Genomic DNA, 21,327 nt, shown 5'->3' on the forward strand with positions numbered 1-21,327 from the left:
ATAAAAAAGGTCATAGTTTTGTTTACAATTACGCTGCGGGAGAGCATTTGTCAACAGCTGAGATATTACCTGTTGCATAAATACCAAAGTCCAATAGAGATAAGTCCGTGTCGTTTAATACCATGATTAAATATATGCCTTACCCCAAGAAGCCCATGGAAGCTAGTTAACGCTACTGGGTTTAGTAAGCTCATTGTACAGTAACCCCAGTGTCAATACAAAATATTGACTACAAAAAGAGGGACCCTACTGCCACCCTGGTGTATAGCCCTAATTATTCCTTTTAACATTGCAATCTCCCCCACTGGTGCTGCCTTCTGGGATTCCCACCATGGTCAGGGAGGGCCTTACTCTGGCTACAGCTGTGGGAACTGCAACCACCATCTATCTCATCTAACCCGCATTATAAGGACAAAATACTGCTGGAAAAAGAACCATCAGGCCATGACTTTAATGTCAGTGGCTGAGAGTCTCCCAGTCTTCAACATTCGAATGGCCTGATCCTGCAAAGTGCCTCGCTCTCAATAAATCCCAGGCCTACTTATATGTTCCTGTGTCTGAAACCAACAGAAATCTGTAGAGACCAGCTGAGGGTTACAATAGAGCAGGGGTCGGCAACGTTTGGCACGCAGCTCGCCAGGGGGCCGGGCCAGTTTATTTACCTGCTGACGCGGCAGGTTCAGCCGATCGCAGCCCCCACTGGCTGCGGTTTGCCGTCCCGGGCCAATGGGGGCGGCGGGAAGCCGCGGCCAGTACCGCGTCACTTCTCGCTCGCCCACACCGCTTCTCGCCGCCCCCATTAGCTGCGTGCCAAACGTTGCTGTTCCCTGCAATAGAGTCTCTGGGACACTATAGTTCTCTAGCAGCGGGCAATGGCACTGAAGCCAGTAGGAGTCAAGGGCATTCTGCAATTCACAAGGCTGTGCCCTAAGGCCCCAATTCAGCAAAGCACTTACCCACATGCTTATACTTAAGCATGCGCTTTAATGAGGTGCTGAATAGGGAATGAAGTGAAACCCATGCTTATAATTAAGTATAATCTTACATGCCTTGCTGAATTGAGGCCTTAATGCCTTTCCCCCAATCTAATCCGCCTCTCATGATGAGAAATCAAGGGGTTTCATCTTCACAGAGACCACAGGGAGTGCTCAATACATAGTTTCCCAATAGGAACTTTACTTTCCATCAACATGATTCCATCTGAAGCTAAATGCACACTGAGTGTAATAAAGGTGAGAAGACAGTCTGCAGTGTCCTGTCTAATAAAGGCTTTGTTTTATTTGAAGTTCTGCAATCAACGCTGCTTTGTAGCTCTCAGTCTCTCACCCAAACTCTCACCGGAGGAGGACACTTTTATCAGATAAGAGTCGCCCACAGCCAGACATTTAAATTGATATCAACTCGTTGTACATCAGTAATGTATTTTTGAAAATGGATCCCAGTGCACAATTTATTGTACTGAGACTACCCAGTAAATGCAGCTTTCCCAACTCCTTGCAAAGTAATTATTCAAATGCTTTCCCTGCTGGAGGTGAATCGCTTAGTTATCTTGTTCAAAGCCTTGAATTAAAGGTCTTACTGTCAGTGGTGTCTGAGTTATCACTGCTGATTGAGTACTTTCGTCGTTTCTCTTCCATCTGTAACAAAAGAAATTGAATGTTACACTTACTGTTCAGGAAACTCATCACCGTACCAAATCACTGTTATCTCTGAATATCCACGCATCACATTAACCCAGTCACACTAGCAAATACTTACCCTAATGACAGAGAAGTATGGGAGGAGGGGGAAAGAATGTAAAACAGCACTGAGTCCCTACTTCACAAAACTTTAAGGATGGCAAAATTTCTCTCCTGAGTTTCTCCGCTGGTAGGAGGTAAGGATGTGATAGCATTTTTGTCACTCTGCTCTGTACAGCAATTTGCCTAATGCCCATTCAAGTCTGGCAACCAAATGCACTAGATGAAAAATGCTCACCACTACAGCACAGAGAACCCATGGAAAGATGCCGTAAAGACTGGAATACAGAGCTACTGAATCAAGCAGCAGTCACTTGTCGAATATGGCAATAGATGGCCAGTGAACTACAGGACTGAGTGATAATGTTAAGAAGGGAATAGATGTAAGAAATGGATCTATGCACTTTTAATAGGGTCTCTGGGTGAAATCTGGGCTCCACTGAAGTCAATAGGAGTTTTGCCTTTGACTTCAAAGGAGCCAGGATGTCACCCTCTGACTTATCTTCCCACTTGCCCACTGAGCCAATATCCGTTTAACTTGACTTCACATGTGCCTGTCAAATCCTAGTTGCATTCCATACAAACCTGAAATATACTTCCCATAACACAGACCTCCTACCAACCTTTCCATAACACCGGTGTAACCTTCATCAAGGCCTCCATCTCAACCCCAGACCCATCCCGGCAAAGCCTGCGAGAACAAGTGAGTCTTGCATCATGTCTCAAAGGTCACAAAATCCAGTCTCTAGCAAATCAAGATGGGAAGCCTGCTCGGGAGACCTGAACCCCTCATCAAGAACACCCTGCCACCAGTCCCCTCCCAGGTCTGTTAATCATCCTACATCACCACTGCTGAGGAATCACATGATGTGACAGGTCTGTAGGAGACATGAGCCAAGCCAATAAACGTCACCTGGAAATCAAATGAAAGCAGGGGTAGATCGCAGAGCACAGGTGTAATGTGATCTCTGCCTGAAAAACAATGCCTAAAAAGCCATGGTTCCATCTACTCCTCACCCTCCCACCCCTCTCCACCTACCAGTTTGTGGGGAATGGGGGAGAACTGAGTGCTCAGCCTTGGCTGAGATGCTGCACTCTGCATTAACTGCAATTTCCCCAGAAAAAAGAACAGGAGTACTTGTGGCACCTTAGAGACTAACAAATTTATTAGAGCATAAGCTTTCGTGGGCTACAGCCCACTTCTTCGGATGCATATAGAATGGAACATACATTGAGGAGATATATATACACACATACAGAGAGCATGAACAGGTGGGAGTTGTCTTACCAACTCTGAGAGGCCAATTAAGTAAGAGAAAAAAAACTTCTGAAGTGATAATCAAGATAGCCCAGTACAGACATTTTTTTCTCAGGCATTGGCACCCTAACATCAGGCTCGTCTGGTTATGTGGACTCTCTCATCAGGCCCTACGCTACCAGCACTCCCAGCTATCTTTGAGACTCCACTGACTTCCTGAGGAAACTACAATCCATCGGTGATCTTCCAGAAAACACCATCCTGGCCACTATGGATGTAGAAGCCCGCTACACCAATATTCCACACAAAGATGGACTACAAGCTATCAGGAACAGTATCCCCGATAATGTCACAGCTAACCTGGTGGCTGAACTTTGTGATTTTGTCCTCACCCACAACTATTTCGCATTTGGGGACAATATATACCTTCAAGTCAGCGGCACTGCTATGGGTACCCACATGGCCCCACAGTATGCCAACATTTTTATGGCTGACTTAGAACAACGCTTCCTTAGCTCTCGTCTCCTAACACCCCTACTCTACTTGCGCTACATTGATGACATCTTCATCATCTGGACTCATGGAAAAGAAGCCCTTGAGGAATTCCATCTTGATTTCAATAATTTCCATCCCACCATCAACCTCAGCCTAGATCAATCCACACAAGCGTTCCATTTCCTGGACACTACTGTGCTAATAAGCGATGGTCACATAAATACCACCCTATACCGGAAACCTACTGACCACTACACTTACCTGCATGCCTCCAGCTTCCATCCAGGAGACACCACACGATCCATTGTCTACAGCCAAGCTCTAAGATATAACCGCATTTGCTCCAATCCCTCAGATAGAGACAAGCACCTACAAGATCTCTATCAAGCACTCTTAAAACTACAATACCCACCTGCTGAAGTGAAAAAAACAGATTGACAGAGCCAGACGAGTACCCAGAAGTCACCTCCTACAAGACAAGCCCAACAAAGAAAATAACAGAACACCACTAGCTGTCACCTTCAGCCCCCAACTAAAACCTCTCCAGCGCATCATCAAAGATCTACAACTTATCCTGAAAGATGATCCCTCACTCTCACAGATCTTGGGAGACAGACCTGTCCTCGCTAACAGACAACCCCCCAACCTAAAGCAAATACTCACTAGCAACCACACATCACTGAACAAAAACACTGACCCAGGAACCTATCCTTGTAACAAAGCCCGATGCCAACTCTGTCCACATATCTATTCAAGTGACATCATCATAGGACCTAATTACATCAGCCATACCATCAAGGGCTCGTTCACCTGCACATCTACCAATGTGATATATGCCATCATGTGCCAGCAATGCCCCTCTGCCATGTACATTGGCCAAACCGGACAGTCTCTACGCAAAAGAATTAATGGACACAAATCTGACATCAGGAATCATAATACTCAAAAACCAGTGGGAGAACACTTTAACCTGTCTGGTCATTCAATGACAGACCTGCGGGTGGCTCTTTTACAACAGAAAAACTTCAAAAACAGACTCCAAGGAGAGACTGCTGAGCTGGAATTGATATGCAAACGAGATACAAACAATTTAGGATTGAATAAGGACTGGGAATGGCTGAGCCATTACAAACATTGAATCTATCTCCCCTTGTAAGTATTCTCACACTTCTTATCAAACTGTCTGTACTGGGCTATCTTGATTATCACTTCAAAAGTTTTTTTTCTCTTACTTAATTGGCCTCTCGGAGTTGGTAAGACAACTCCCACCTGTTCATGCTCTCTGTATGTGTGTATATATATCTCCTCAATATATGTTCCATTCTATATGCATCTGAAGAAGTGGGCTGTAACCCATGAAAGCTTATGCTCTAATAAATTTGTTAGTCTCCAAGGTGCCACAAGTACTCCTGTTTTTTTTGCGGATACAGACTAACACAGCTGCTACTCTGAAATTTCCCCAGAGGATTTGAAGGGGTGGCCTCCTCTATAGCTCAGTTCAGCAATCCAACGTCTGGGTGCTATCAGTATGGTACAAGGGATATTCCCTCTTCTGCTGCTGACTCACTTTGTGACTTCGGACAAGTCACAGAATTGACTGAAGTCAATGGGAATGGTGAGTGCTTTTAGTAGTCCTGACAATCAGATCCTAGGAGTCTAATATTGGACACACAAAAACTGAAGCATCCAGACTAAGAAACACTCTAAAATAGAGCCCACTCCGAAGAAGTGGGCTGTAGTCCACGAAAGCTTATGCTCTAATAAATTTGTTAGTCTCTAAGGTGCGACAAGTACTCCTGTTCTTTTTTCTAAAATAATTAGCCTCTCCGTGCCTCAGTTTCCCAATCTGTAAAATGTGGATAACGGTACTTCCCCACCTCTGAACAGAGGTTTGAGAGCTACAGAAGAAAAGTGATATCTTATTAACTAATCTAAATTATTGTATTATGGGATGTGGGCAGACATTTCATATGTTATTTACACACACACACACGCACGCACATTCTCATGGCATTCCTCCCAGTAATTTATTTTTCCTAAGAAGGCTAAGGGGGACTTAGATTGCATTTACCCCCCTTTTTCCTAAAATCTTAGGAGGAAAAGGAGAATAAAACATTTGTATGTATTTTGTGTGTGATTTAATCAGAGTAGCTATTAACAACAAACCACACTTGATTGCACGCCATAGCATGCCATTTTCCCTCAGAGAATATGAGAATACCCACCAATACCTCAACATATAAAATCCTAGCAATGTCTTTATTTCTCAGTACATGTGCAATGTTTTATCTCAGCATTATAAGGGATAATACTACAAAGTAACATAAACATTTAACTATCAGTGTTGTGGTAAAACATTGCGCTGTCAAAACATGATTAAAAATGTTCCTTGAGAATATGGCAATATCAATACTTGGAGTGATTCAAGAGGAAACAGATGTTATTAAACCAGCCTTGTACTTACTAGCCATTAGATTTTGCTTGGGGAAAAAGATATTGAAGATGGATTTAACAGCAGTTTACTTATCCTTAGTGGAAATTCCAGTTGGACATTTTCAACTGGTTCCTATTGGTTCCAACTGGCACACAGGATTTTGGAGCACAATGATTGGACTTCTGATTGACTGAATCCTGGGGCTAATTCTTCATACAACTGAAACAAATATAGGCTAGTAGAATGAAACAGAGAGCCATGGAAACCAAAGGATTCTAGTAATCCCCAATGGAATTTCCAGTAGAACACCAAGGCATGTGTCATCCATCTAAGGTTCTCCTGGAAGATATGATAGATAGTATTATTGACTCCTAAGGCCTTCACCCAAGGGAAGAAGGATGGTTATGTGACCAAGGCACAGGTCTGGGAGTCAAGTGACTAGGACTGATTTCTGCCCTGGCATACTCTGCTGAAACTCCACTGAATTCACCAAGACTGAATTTGGCCCCTCGGTCCTGTTCCGAGCTGTTCTACAGACTTCCTGAATGACCTTAGACAAGTCACTTAACTTTTCTATAACTCGTTTTCCTCACCTGCAAATAAGGTCCTGCCCCCAGGAGTGAGAAGGCTAACTTTAATTTATGTTTGTAAAGTGCTTCGAGATCCTTGGATGGAAGGGCATTATAGAAGGGCAAACATTATTCTGATAAGGCAATAATACAGACATGCCACACACATCTCTCCCATCAAACTCCATGTGAATTCTAAATACAGAAAGACTACAGGATCAGTATATAATCCTGTTTTACATTTACACAGCATCTTTCATTCCGAAGTGATTTACACAGCATGGGTAAACTCCTGGTTCTATATAAATCAATTGTTTTGTCACTGACTTGAGTGAAGCCAGGATTGCACCCTCTAAGACAAATTCTGCTCTACATAATTCTGCTTTAAAACTGGATTAACTCCATTGATTTGAACAGAATCTGGCCATACAGCACTATTGAAATGCCTCCAGATCTTGGGTGGATGAAGACAGCCAGCTGATGCACAGTGCACTGCACAAGTGAAGGGAGAGGATGTTTTTGCCCAGGGCACTGGACCAGTCACAGCTTTTAGGAAAAATGTTGCAGGGTCCTTAATTTCCATGCAGAACAGAAAGGACACTGCTTTCTTAATGTCTTGTCTGAGAGCCCCTAGGCAGTGAAGTAGATGGCACTCAATTCATTAATCTTGGAGGAATAAATAGCTGAGTCAACTCAAACAGAATTTGAACATGTGATTCCAAAGACTCTCAATTGCCCCATCCTGCTGATTAGATCACTAAGCCAACCCTCAGGCATCCTACGTAACAATGCATGAAGCTACATTCCTTGCATTCCTTTAGTTATGTCATCATCTCTAACAGAGAAAACACAGACCTATAAGAGCCTGGACTCAAGCCTTGCCTGGTCTGTGAAAGAAGTTTTCACAGCCAATTTGGTTTGAAAACATACTACTTGGTACTTTTTTAAGTCCACACACATATTTGACACTTTAAAAATAATCTTGATTCATGTTTTAATTTCATTTCTCCTTTAATTGACCTTTTCCACTTAGAGGATCTTTATCAAATGCTAAACAAATGGTGGGGAAAAAAAATGCTCTTAAAGGTCACTGTCAGGTCATATTTAGCTCAAAATTTAGGTTTTAAAGAAGCAAAGACCATTAGAAAGGCTTTTACCAGGCTTTGGGGGGCATTCGCAAATGAAATACTTTTTGACTAACCCTTCACCCTTCATATGCTCTGGGAAATCCACTGGCACATCTTAGCTCACTGAGCAGAGATTCCACTTTGGCACAGCAAATGCATCTATTGGCCAAAATGCACTATCTCACTCTGTGGCATCACAGGTACCTGGGGTTGCAATGAAACATTTGGTATCTGTGATGTGCTAGAATAAAGCATTCTGGGATATTGTAAGTGAAGCGGAAATGCTAGAAGACTTCACATATGTCTGTGATGAGTGGTTCCACGGACCATGGGGGCCACGGCACAAAAATCTGCCTGAACTCCCCTCTGGTTTCAGCTTTACAGTTCAGACTCAAGCACAGAACCATGGCCTAACAATGCCCCAGTACAAAATACAGTTACTTTCCCAAAAAATGCATTCCAAGCAGGCAATTTCTGAGACCACCTCTACAGCAGGTCACTAAGGAGCATGAATAAAATAAGATGCTAATATAATTTTGACTGGAAAGGTCTCTCCTATAGAGGCACTCTTTAACATGAAAGACAGAATTATACAGCAAACTCTATTTGCAAATTCCTAAACCACTTTAACATGTGATTGGAGCCCCCATATTAAACTCTAATTAATCTACATATGTTCTCTGGAGAGGAAATTACAGTAAAAAATTATTTGGTCACCATATATTTCTGATTTGTTTTGGGGGGGAGGTATGCCTATCCTAAGACCTTCCCTTGTGCTTCTAGCTTCCCCTCTCCAACAACTTCTTATTTTGTGTGATGGTTGTGAAAAATACATTGAATTCTGTGTTTTCTTCCTAAATTGCAATGGGAGCTGTGAGAAACAACTTCCCTGTTTGATACTAACATAAAGAAACAAAAATACAAATAGAGAGCAGAGGCTCCAGTAGTAACTTAGGAAACTTTTTTCCAAATCAGTCACTTTCTTGTAACAACTCATGGTACTTCCATTCCATTTTTGTGAATTAGAAGAATGGGGCAGCTCACTGTATTTTCGCTTTTGTGTTAACTGTTTATTTGCCTTGTCTTGAGGTCTGTATGACAGGCAATTAGACAGGTATAACATACAGAGAAGAGGATAGAGAGGCTTTAGATGTTATACTGTCACAGGGTCATTCATCTTCATCGGACTGTGACATAAATTTTACCTTTACACTTTTGGAGCCAAATCCTACAGGACTCAATCATTATTCAGACAAAACTCCCATGAACGCCAATGGGGCTTTTGCATTTGGTATATTCAGATTGCTTTGTGATAACAAGAGAACAAACTTTTCAGTTAAGGGGCTGAATTTGCTGTGCAAAAACACCACAGATCAAATTCAACCCTGACACGGCTAAGAGCAGCTTCTAAGGTTTCAATGGATGTTACAATGCTTCCCACTTACACCAGGGCTGAATTAGTTTCACATGGTTAACAAATCTCTACAGAGCATTATTAAAGCCTGGCAAGGAAATACACACACTGGGCCCAATCCCTCTGATTCCCTGATTCTGCTGGTAAATTATCGAGGCATGTGTGATGCAAAGCGGCCTCACTCCAGGACAGAGGGGATTAACCCACCTTGCGAGCTCAGCTAACCAAGCTCCCCCCAGATGTCCTTCCCAGGGCACCAAAGTGCCAGCAGAACCCTCAACCAGCTGTGGCAGACAATGGTCCCCCTGAGCCGGCCTGGGAGAAGACCAGCCGTTGCCCCGTGAGACGGAGACCCAGAGAGGAAGCGGAGAGTGAGCCGCTTAACGTGGAGAGGAGGAACCAGGTCTCAACAGCCGTGGAGCAGCCTCACCAGCCGCCAGTAGGAAGTAGCCCAGGGAAGTGAGACATTGACTCGGCTGTGCTGCTGGGAGACAAGGTAGCTCCCCCACGCTTCCCTGCCAACCCTGTGGTGGGACCACCCATCGCTTCTAGGACCCTGGGCTGGGACCCGGTGGAGAAGGGCAGGCCCAGATCCTCCTACTCCCAGCCCTTCACTCGGGGCTGGATGAGCCCTTGGCTGTTTATCTATTTAGCCCTTGGGCAGGAAGCCTGAGCCACAGTCTGCTTACGGGCTTAGCCCCAGGCAAGAGGCCTGAGCTACCACTTGCCCAGTGACCCGCTGCAAACAAGGATGCCGGATTGACCCACCCGGCATTAGCACCAATTCCCTGTTGCCCTGGCCCTGAAACCCTTGGTCTTGGTCAATTTCCTACTTTTTAGGTCCTGGTGGTAAAGTCTGGCCGGGGAGGCAGGTCCTCATGAGGTAGGAGGTGCTTGAAAAGGGTCAGGGCAGAGAAGCAGAGACTTGAGACAGCTGGAGGTTATTCCTAGGAGATAGGCAAGGGAAGGCTGATGCACACAGCTTTGAGAAGGGGACGGAAAGGCAAAGGGGATCTTCCATTATCATTAGGGACAAGAAGAGGGCTGGGAGAGAAGGAGGCAGAGGAACAGAGAGATCAGGGTCTTGGGCAGCTGGGTGCTGAGGAACAAGAGAGGGACAGCCAGGGTCTACGGGATGCGAATGCAGGGAGGGCTGGTCAGTGGAAAGGAGAGGGAAGTTAAGAGCCAGGGGAGCCGTGGATCAGCTCCATTGACTATCCCTGCTAACATCCCAGTAGTTCACTGCATCTATTTTAGATGCTGTGGTTCATTACATATATTTTAAGCTAGGATTTGTCCCCCATGTGCTGCCTTCTGGCCTACTCTCACTTCAATTAAGACACTTTGCTATGTTAATTAGGGAAAAAAATATTGCCCTCTGGTCCCCTCTTGCACGGCCTTCCCCAGACCTTTCCACCTCTGCCCAGCGCTGCAAACCACCCACAACCCTTACTCTGATGGGAAGCCAAAGCTTGCCAGCATAGTCATGAAGTGTCTGTAGCTGGCCTGAGACAGGATGGGTCCCAGCTTGCTGGCTCTCCTGGGCAGGCTTCAAATAAGAAGCCTCAATTGGATTTTAATGCTGCCCTTTTCTGGGGATGAACGCACTATCGGCAGCAGCGTCCCCACAGGCACGGGTAGTGTCATACAGCACCCCACTGCATCCGGAGTGGTGAATCTGATCTGACCCATTAATTTCTGTGTGGGTTGAAGTCAATTTCAATGTGTTAGAGCAAAGGGCATCTAAAGTGTCTCAGTAAAAGACAAGCGTCCTTGTTCTTCTCTGCACTAAGCACTGCTTGCTGTCTTGGTTCCTGGAGCAAATTTTAATCTCATTTAAATTTAAAACAAAACAAGTCCCGCTCACTTCCTCTGCTTTGCATTTTTTCCATATCTAGTAGGGGATTTTTTTTCTTTATTACTCATATTTATGACTTTCCTTTCCTTTTCTGACTTTTATTTTCATCCTCTCATTAACCAGCTCTCTCCACATGTTTAAACCCATCACAGATATCAGAGAGGTTACTCTGGGCACGAAGAGGTTGCCACACACTGAAAATTTGTTATGCACTGTAGCGGGGTGGTCACCCGCTCCTGCCCTGAAAGGGCTTGAAGCCAGCCCTGGGAGAGGGCTGGGGCTGCAAGCTAAAGGCTCCCTGATTGTGGAAGCAGCCACAGCTGGGCCATGCCCCAATCAGACTGCAGCTGGCCCTATAAAAGCCAGTGAAGCCAGGAACTGAGAGGACTTTCCCTCTAGCTCTTGAGGGAGAAGGGCCTGGTTGCTTGGGAGCTGAGAAAGAGTACCTAAAGTGGAGCAGGGCTGGTGGAAGGCTAGAGGAGCTGGGGGAGCTCCAGCCTGGAAACCCCCCAGGCTGCAGGCCTTGTTAAAGGCTGGAAAGGATACTGGGGTTGCAGAGGGGCAGCCCAAGGGTAGGGAGAGGCAGCAGGTGCAAACCCCCTTTGCCAGTGATGAGTGGCATTTACACTGCAGTCTGCCCCAATGAACGGGGGCTAGATCGAGACTGGCAGTAGCCATAGTCTGAGGTGGGGATAGAGGGTGGGGGTTCCTGGGGAGGGGAGAACCAAATCTGTGGGGGTACTGCCAGGGGGCAGCACCTTGACCTGAAAGGGGCACCGGGGTCCAGGAGGGACTTGGGCCCAGTTGCAAGCGGGACACTGGCCTGCAGAGGGCGTTCTGGAGGCTGGAAACGCTAATTCCCTGGACGACCAGCAGGAGGCACTGCAGGGGTGAGTCCCACCCTGTGACATGCACAAATACAGACAGAAAAGTAAATGAGGATGGGCACTGCATACTGTGCACAGAATCAATGGCTCCGTCCTGCACGCTACTGAGCCCCCTTAACTCCACCTGAAGTCCAGGAGAGTTCAGGGCACACCTTGCAGAACATGCACAAAATCCCACAGGATCAAATCCTTATTGAACTGGCAGTTTGAGGACCAGAGCTCGGTGCCAAATGCTCTATTAGCAGAATCACAATTGAATTAAATTAATTTCACCTCCCTGCCTATAACCCTTAACTCAGTCTCTGGACAAAGCCTTGATTTTCAGAAACCCACCTGATCTTTCCTACCAAAAAACAAACCTAACCTTTTTGCAAACTATTTTTACTTCTAGCTCACAATTACTTTAACCTCAATGGCTAATAAATGCTTAAAGGTCAAACACCATTCCTCAGACCAAGGCTCTTTACCCCAAGGGAGAGGCTGGGCACCACCTTCTGTGGAGCCAAATCCTCGTTTCCAAAGATCTCATTGGGGATCCAGATTTAAAACAATAATTGTATTATGTGTAAATGATAGCTGGTGTGGGGGAAGGGAAGAAAACAAATTGGTTTGGTATTTGGAAAGAGCATCTTACCAGGTAGTTTGAGATTTGCACTTGCTGTTCAAAAGATTAATGGGACCTAGGGACACACAGGGGGCTTTCCACAATTGCACCTGAGCCTGAAAATCCAGTAGCTTTTGCACCCTGCAGAAGCAGTTCACAACTTCCCACACTATTTCACTCTGAAAGCACCTTTCAAGGAGGGGAGTTTGACAGATGGAGTCACTGTCATTTGAAAAGGTAATTAGCTCCAAATTAAATGTAAACCCAGTTCCTAAAATTAAAATCCTATTAGATGCTCCACCAAAGAGACACACCAAATTGTAAAAAAATGTGGTCAAGATTATGCAAGTAGGAGGCAAGTGCTAATCATTAAATGATTCCCCAGAGACATTGATGGGCCCCCAGCAGTTTGTCCAGTCATTCAAGAGGGAAATAAACCTAGAGCTCACTCCTATTTCTGTAAACTATGTGCACATGCGAGACAAGGGAGCAGGGTACTTGCTTTGCAAAATAAACATTGCAGAAGATGCTATCTTGGATGCATTTTGCTTCCCCCTAGAGGAAGGGAAAGAGGAGAACAAGTCGGCAAAACCTAGCATGAAACGGATGGGGGAGTAGACAAACCAGTGAAACAGAAAGAGGAAGATAGGAGATCAGTAAAAGAATGAAACCAGGTAAACACCAGGGGGCCAGTGAGATGCTGGCAGGAACAGAAAGCATGGGCATCATGAGGCCAGTGGGAGACTATGGGTCTCTCTCTAAAAGTGAAGGGTAGAGATGGAGTGCAGCCCTGAGAAGGGCTATAAGAGACTGGGTGTGAGAATTAGGGCGAGCCAGTGGGAGCATGTATGTGTAGAAGGGATTGGAGCATGGAAGAGTGAAGATGAGAGTGAGATAATGAGATACAGAGAAGGGTGGGGGCAGGGAGGACTGTATCAGAGCAGGAGGGGAAGGGCTGTATTCATGTGCCCAGATCTGAAAAAAAGAAAAAAAAAAAAAGAAACCACCAAAGTGAGAAGGACATTTTGGAGGATGTCTATGTCTCTCCCGCAGCAAAGGGAGAGAGAAGAGGGGATGAGAGGGAATATTTGTTGCTCAATGTCAGGACTTCTTGTTCCCATCTTCGCTTAAAGAGATTCCCTCAAATGCTGCTGAATGAATCTCCTGGAAGAAAGATGTGACCCTTGCAGAAAACAAACAGGAGGGCTGCTGGCAAGGGAGACTGTGCATGAGAGATGGGCACCTGCCAGAAGGAGAGGGGCAGTGACAGACAGAGAAGGGGATGTGAGCCAGCAAGAGACAGCTGCAGGCAAGAGGGATGAAGGTGGGGTTCAGGAGAAAAGGAAAGAGAGTGGATACAAATCCAGAAAGAGAGGGAAAGGGATGCAAGAGAGGCAGCCAGGGGAGGATGGAATGCATTGCACGGAGCGGAGGGGCTGGACGGAGGAGTCTCCCTGAGGAAGCAGGAATGGAATGGGGGGAGATGAGAAAACCAGGGATGAAAGCGAGAGGAAGGACAGACCGCAGGAGCGAGCAGAGCGGAGGGGTGTGAGGGAATGCACGGGAGCAGGAAGGAAGGAGGGATGAGCGAGGGAGCGGAGACTGGCTCGGGGGTGGGCAGGCAGAGATGGAGGAGAGGATGAGACGCCCCCAGAGGAGTCCGCCGGGAGCCGTGAGAGTTTGAGAAGGTAAACAACAGCCATGCCCCCCCTACAGTCCTGTCCCCAACGTGCAGCCGGACTGCCGCGGCCGCTGCCTGTACATTTCCATTCCCAAACCCCGCCGTGCCCCCAGCAGCGTGCGTCTCTCGCTCGCTGGCCCTCCCCCACCCGCTACAGCAGGGCTGCAAACCCGGAGCGCCCAGGGAGGCCAGCCCCGGGCTCCGCCACCCCCGCCAGCGGGGCGAACGCTGCCCGCCGCCCCGCTCCCCGGTGCATTGTTTGGGTCCGTGCACGATTTGGCAGGGACCTGGCAGCCCCAGCACGTGAGAGGAGCGGATCATGTGCACCAGCTCCAAGAATTGCAAGGCTCCAAAACGTGCTGCGTATCAACAAAATGAAACTCGTGTCTCTCCCTTGCTGGGCTGCCCTCGCTGCCTCCTGTGGCACATTTCACACACCCCTCCCGACCCAAACCATCCGGATTGGACCCTGATGCCTGGCTGCTTTGCCCGTTGCAAAAATAAACGGTGCTGTTTCCCCCTCCCCAACCCAGAGGCGGTTTGGGGTGAGCTCTGCCGCAGTCATTAATTTGGAAAATAAAAAAACCCGTCTGCGCCGACCCTTTAAAAGTTCTTGTTTACATTCCTGCTGCTTCCCTTTTACTCTTTAAAACATGAGTGACCAACATGCGCAATCGATCTGAGTAAAATGCTGCACATTTCCCCCCTTCCTTCCTAGCAGTCAGCCCAGCGAAATGGAAAGAGAAAAAAATGCCAGAGAGATGCAAAATAAAGATCAGCTGCAAATTAAAGCAATCCAAAATGCAATCCTCCTTCATCCTTTACCTTTGCCGGGAGAGTGTCCTCAAAGAGTTGAGACTGTCCCTCAGGTTACAAAAGAGGAGTGTGGAGAGGGGGCGGGGGGATGGTCCAGCGATTGAAACGATCAGGAAAGCCCCTTTGCACGATCAATCTGGTATCATTGCGAAGGGGGGGGGAATAACCCCCCTGCTGGATCCGAAGATGACACCCTCCTCTTAGGAGTGGATACAAAGTAACTCCATGGATGCGAACCCAAAAGAATTGCTTCCAGCCGAGATGGCCGCTCTGTGCACGATCCAGCCCTATATGCGTGTTTCTGTTTCTTTTTTAACCCAGACTTCCTTAGGATCTCTTTGCAACAACGACCAATTCTTCTGTTGACCTTTTTATTTGGGGAGGGGGGCAGGTGGGAGGACCGGAGAAGTGACTTTTCAAATTATTAGTATGATCAAGAATGATTTTCACTTCCCCCCAAATCTTTCTTCAATTTCTTTTTTTCTTGTTTGTTGTTTCTTCCTGGGCAGCAGCAGGTCCAGGTGCAGCAGACATGGGTCCCATCTCTGGTTGTGTTTGTGCATGTGTTGTCTTGTTCCCCCCCCCCCGCCCCCCCTTGCTGTTCACCTCCCCCCGATGCGTTGGGTCCCCATCTCTCTTTTGCTCTGGGTAGAGACAAGCAGCGGGGTCGGGTTGCTCACACACACTGTACAAGTCTGATCAGGTCGCTTTCGCAATGATCCCCAGCCGCGTACACGCACACACATATACACACCACAACACCCTCAGCAGCAGCCGTGGAACGCACACACTTCTTTACCTCCTCTCCCCCCTCTGCTTCACTCCCCCTCTCTTCTCCGAGCTATGGGCACAGGCGTACGCTGGGCTGCTGCTGCAACCTTAAAAAAATAAGCTTATACTTAAAAAAAAAATCTTTTGGCGCCATATTAATGACGTACTTAAAATTTGCCATTTCTCCTGCGTCAAAAAGACGTTTCTTGCAAATAACAGATTCTGGGCAAGGCGGAAAGAGGGACTCAAAAAATCCTGCAGGAGACCCTCGTGAAGGGCAAAAAGGGGCTTGCATTGCCCAGAAGTGCCTGAAAGTGCCAGCTGGGTGGGGGGGGAGGGCGGTAAGATCAGGATAAAAATGCAATCGAAGGCTATTCCTCTAGACAAACAAACTTCGTTGGGCAGCTGGGAGGGTGACGATGAGGGTATTTGAAATACCACCGCTTTAGGAAACGGGATTTTCCCCCTTGTTATTATTTTGATCACTTCTGGAGAAGGCTGCGGGGGAGGGGCCGTTAAATGCTGGATTTGGTTTTTTTAGCAGTCGCAACAGGGGGAAGGGGTTAAAAAGAAAACACTCTATTCAGATGCTGTCCTAGGAGCTATTCGGTGTGGTTTCTTAGGGCTGTTTCTCCCAAACACCCCACATCCTCCGCCCCCCAGCCGCAAAAATATAAAGGGTTAAAAACACAAAAAAACTTTGCACAGTTTTCCAAGAAAGGAGAGCAGACAGCTCTCCATTCTTGTTCTCAGGGTGACCTTGTCATGCACAAAAAATGCACTTTAATCGGTTACTGATTTCTCGAAGGGTTTGTTGCTTGCTAGTGCTTTTGCTCTGCCTTTCTACTTTCTGTGGTGGTGGTGGCAGTAGCAGGAGCTTGATCCAGTATCTAACTGGCCACACCCACCGCTGGCTGCTTGAACTAGACACCTACTCTGTGGGAAGAACAGTTATTTCTATGCAGTGAGGGATCTTGGGTGGAGGGGAGGAAGTGGGGGGAGGAGGTGCCCAACCTTCCTAAACTGTCTGGTTGTTTAAGGCAGTTTATGCTGATTTTTCCCCTCTAATGGAGACCTTTCTTCAAAATATACACTGCCGTTTGGTTAGGCTTTTCATATACAGTGGCTGCTCCCTCATTATTTCATCTTGTTTGTAATTGCTCATAGATCCTGTCAAATAGTTTAGAGATGCTTTACAATTCCAAAAGGGAAGGATGAGCATTCAAATTAAGGTATTTTTTGAAAAACTGCTATTAAAATATGGAGCTGATAGTTTTAAACTAAAAAGTTTCACTAACTGTATTAGATTTACTAGGCTATAAAATGTACCTTACCTTTCAAAGATGTTGTAGTGTTCTACAGGAACAGTCAAAAACCACTACAGTAACTCTGTTATAAGCTGCAGCGCGCCATTGTAATTCTGCAGCATCATTGCTGCAGAATACTGTAGTATATTTAACAAAAGAGTCCACTTTCCCCTTTCAAAAATAATCTGTTAGGAAGAGTTCTGTTGAATTTATTAGACCTAAAACTGCCTATTAGTTAGTGATTGGTAACTTCATCAATAATTTGATGTATATAGTTACACACTGGGCTGGCAACATCGCCTATAATAAAGGTTCCCATTATAAGACCCTGTTTTCAGTTTATAATTTTGTCAAACTGTAACCATTTGAAGTGCAATTCTCCATGCTGAGTGTCTGCTTTATTTCTATTGTTTTGTTCAGCCAATACAGTTCAGCCACATCCAAGACCAAAGTTAGGGAAAAATACACTGTTTTGCCCATATTAAAAATATCTTGAGACCTTTTCTTTGAATGCCCCCATTCTTTGGCGCAGGGACCTGAAATCTGGTGGGGGCAGGGATAGCCTTTGTGTCTAGGATGTGCCTTTTACCATCTCTGTGAAAATCCACCCACATTTGCCCATATTATAAACCTTGTAAAATTGCAGTTTGCACATGCTCAGTAGAGACTTCTTCGATTTTAACAGCTACAGTCTCCTAAGATTCTATCCTCACGGAGCATGCTCCATGCCCTCACAGCTCCTAGTGCTGCTGACCACACCAATCATGTGGCCAAGCCACGGAGAGACTGAGCATGGTCCAGCCTAAGGCAATATAGTGGCTCAGGAGAGCTTTCTTTGTCATGACTGTTTCCAGCTACTCCAGGCTGGAGTTGAGCCAGACACTGGAACTAGGAGCAGGGAGCTGTCTCCCCTGTGTTTTCAACAACCCCCTCCTGCTCGCACCCAAGGCATTGTAGAGGAAGAAGTAATCTGATTCAAATGCACAGGAGACAAAAGCCAGAACAGATAGAAGGAAAAGGAGTAACTCAAACAAGGAGTCCGGTGAGACTGGAACTGAAGTTTGCTTGTGCAACCTCAGTTTGCTCCCCTTGTGTGTATGCATTTGATACAGTCTATAATTACATAACATACTATTTTTTTCCCCACAACCCCTGCCTCATTCAGTGCACAGGATGCACCTGCTCCGGGGATGGAGCAGGGCTGTGCAGTGAAGAAGGCTGTTTTCTGTAGGACCCCCGCTTGATTTGTAGCAGGAGTTGGAAAGTATGTAGTGAACGAGGCAGGGAATTGTAGGAAGAGAAAGGAGGGATCTCATCGTTAAGGAAATTGAATGCCACTCTGGAGAACTGAATTCAATCCCTGCTTCTGCCACAGTTCCTGGGTGATGTTAAGCAAGTCACTTAAACCAAACTTTTCACAGGTAGTACCTAACTGTGTGTTTTTCCTTTTTTAGGTGCCAAACTTGAGAACCTGGGAGAGGATTTGCAGAAGTGGTGACCACTCAAAGTTATCAATGGAAGCTTTCCTTTGAACATATATAGTGCCATATAATGCTAAGTGTTCTGTGTTAAGTGCCTAGGCATCTCAAATTGGGCACCCAAAATTAGTGGATATATAGATTCATAGATTCTAGCACTGGAAGGGACCTCGAGAGGTCATCGAGTCCAGTCCCCTGCCCTCATGGCAGGACCAAATACTGTCTAGACCATCCCTGATAGACATTTATCTAACCTACTCTTAAATATCTCCAGAGATGGAGATTCCACAACCTCCCTAGGCAGTTTATTCCAGTGTTTAACCACCCTGAGAGTTAGGAATTTTTTCCTAATGGCCAACCTAAAACTCCCTTGCTGCTGTTTAAGCCCATTGCTTCTTGTTCTATCCTTAGAGGCTAAGGTGAACAAGTTTTCTCCCTCCTCCTTATGACACCCTTTTAGATACCTTTTACCTTAATTGCCTCCGCTCCCCATCCGTACAATGGGGATATACTACCCCCTCACCGCACAGGGGGGTCTTACATTAATGTTTGTGAAGCACTTAGATACTAAAGTGATGAGTGCCATAAAAAAGCCCATGAGGAAATTAATAATTCTGTTTTCAGAGCAGGATTTGAATAGTGTGCCATATATAAGGCCTCAAGCTACACAATGTACAATGAGGATAAAAAAAATATCGAAAAGCTGCTTATTAATTGATCATTGTCTATCCTGTGCACTGAATGAGGCAGATGTCATATGGAAAAACTAATATGTGACTATTTAATTAAAACCTGTATCATAATCTGTATCATAGTGCATATATCAAAAAGAGTTCAGGAGAATTAGCAGGTTTTTTAGAGAGACATTATTAAGGGCACAAAAGCAACCTATCTCAGTGCATAGGAAAGATAAGAAGTATGGTAAGAGATCACCCTAACTTAACCAGGAGATCTTCAAGGATCTGGAACTCAAAAAAGAATCATACCAAAGGTGGAAATGAAGTCAAATTACGAAGGATGAATATAAAAAAAAACAACACAAGCATGTAATGACAAAATTAAAAAGGCCAAGGCACAAAATGAGATTAAACTAGCTGGATACCTAAAGCCTAACAAACATGAGAGGCAAGAGGAAAACCAAGGACAAGGTAGGCCCATTACTCAATGAGGAGGGAAAGACAATAAACAGAAAATGCAGCAATAGCTGAAGTGTTAAATGCCTTTTTTGTTTCATTTTCACAGAAAAAGTTAGCAGTGATTGGACAACTAACAGTGAACGTCAGTGTAAATGAGGTAAGAGCTGAGGGTAAAAATGGAAAACAAGTTAAGAATTACTTAGACAAGTTAGATGTCTTCAAGTCGGCAGGGCCTGATGAAATACATTCTAGAATACTTAAGGAACTGGCTGAAGAGACCTCTGAGCCATTTGTGATTATCCTTGAGAACTTGTGGAGGACAGGAGAGATCCCAGAGGACCAAAAAAGGGCAAATATATTACCTATCTATAAAAAGGGGAATAAGGACAACCTGGGAATTACAGACCAGTCAGTTTATTTGCAATACCCAGAAAGATAATGGAGCAAGTAATCAATCCATTGCAAGCCCCTAGAAGAAAATAAGGTGGTAAGTTACAGTCCATATGGGCTTGTCAAGAACATCTGTCAAATCAACCTAATATTCTCCTTTGACAGTTAACAAAACTTGTGGATGGGGGGAAGCAGTAGATGTGATATATCTTGACTTTAATAAGGTTTTTGTTACTGTCTCACATGACATTCTCACAAACAAACTACAGAAATATAGGCAAGATGAACCTGCTATAGGGTGGATGCACAACTGGTTGGAAAAGCATTCTCAGAGAGTAATCATCAATGGTTCACAAGCTGGAAGGGCATATTGAGTGGTGTCCTACAGGGATCTGTCCTGAGTCCAATTTTGTTCAAAAAAGATTTGGATAATGGCATAGAGAGTACACTTACAAAGTTTGTGGACAATACCAATGTGGGAGGGGTTGCAAGCACCTTGGAAGGCAGGATTAGAATTCAAAATTATTTTGACAAACTGGAGAAATGATCTCAAATAAATAGGATGAAATTCAATATGAACAAATGCAAAGGACTACACTTAGGAAGGAATAATCAATTTCACAAATATAAAATTGGAAATGACTGCCTAGAAAGGAGTACTGCAGAAAATGATCTGGGGATTACAGTGGATCACAAAATACTGTTGCAAAAAAAGCAAACGTCATTCTGTGATGTATAAACAGGAGTGTTGTAAGCAAGACATGAGAAGTAATTCTTCCACTCTACTCAGCATGGATAAGGCCTCAACTGGAGTAATATATTCTGATCTGGGCACCACACTTCAGAAAAGATGTGGACAAATTGGAGATAGTCCAGAGGAGAGCAACAAAAATGATTAAAGGTTTAGAAAACATGATGTACAAGGAAAGATTGAAAAAATTGGGTTTGTTTAGTTTGGAGAAGAGATGACTGAGGTGGGACATGATAACAGTCTTCAAGTACATAAAAGGTTGTTAAACAGAGAAGACTCGTGAATTGTTCTCCTTAACTACTGAGGAGAGGACAAGAAGACTTAAATTGCAGCAAGGGAGATTTAGGTTAAACATTATGAAAAATTTCCTGACTGCAAGAGTAGTTAAGCACTGGAACAAAGTACCTAGGGTGGTTATGGAATCTCTGTCACTGGAGGTTTTTAAGAACAGGTTAGACAAACACCTGTCAGTGATGGCCTAGATAATACTTAGTCCTGCCTCAGTGCAGGGGACTGGTCTAGACTCTAGATGATCTATCGAGGTCCCTTCCATTTCTATGATTCTGTGTGCACAAGGAGGCTGAATTAAGGTTGCACAAGCAACTTGAATTC

General features: G+C 45.2%; 1 protein-coding gene and 1 long non-coding RNA gene across 2 annotated transcripts in view; one reads left to right on the top strand and one right to left on the bottom strand.

The window, feature by feature from the left end:
• JADE2 (jade family PHD finger 2) overlaps positions 1-15,450 on the bottom strand; it is a 144,788-nt gene extending 129,338 nt beyond the window's left edge. The window contains exons 1-2 of the mRNA XM_054037395.1: positions 14,892-15,450; positions 1,580-1,637 (exon numbers count right to left, since the gene is read on the bottom strand). Coding sequence (XP_053893370.1) covers positions 1,580-1,637 — 58 coding nt within the window. The 5' untranslated portion in view covers positions 14,892-15,450. The remainder of the gene's footprint in view (positions 1-1,579; positions 1,638-14,891) is intronic.
• The window catches only part of LOC128841889 (uncharacterized), a 47,729-nt gene continuing 40,241 nt past the window's right edge, over positions 13,840-21,327 (top strand). Inside the window, exons 1-3 of the long non-coding RNA XR_008445926.1 lie at positions 13,840-14,073; positions 18,415-19,586; positions 19,681-19,731. This is a non-coding gene — a long non-coding RNA (uncharacterized LOC128841889). The remainder of the gene's footprint in view (positions 14,074-18,414; positions 19,587-19,680; positions 19,732-21,327) is intronic.

Source organism: Malaclemys terrapin, chromosome 8 (assembly GCF_027887155.1).
Source record: "Malaclemys terrapin pileata isolate rMalTer1 chromosome 8, rMalTer1.hap1, whole genome shotgun sequence".
In the NCBI taxonomy this organism is placed as follows: domain Eukaryota; kingdom Metazoa; phylum Chordata; order Testudines; family Emydidae; genus Malaclemys; species Malaclemys terrapin.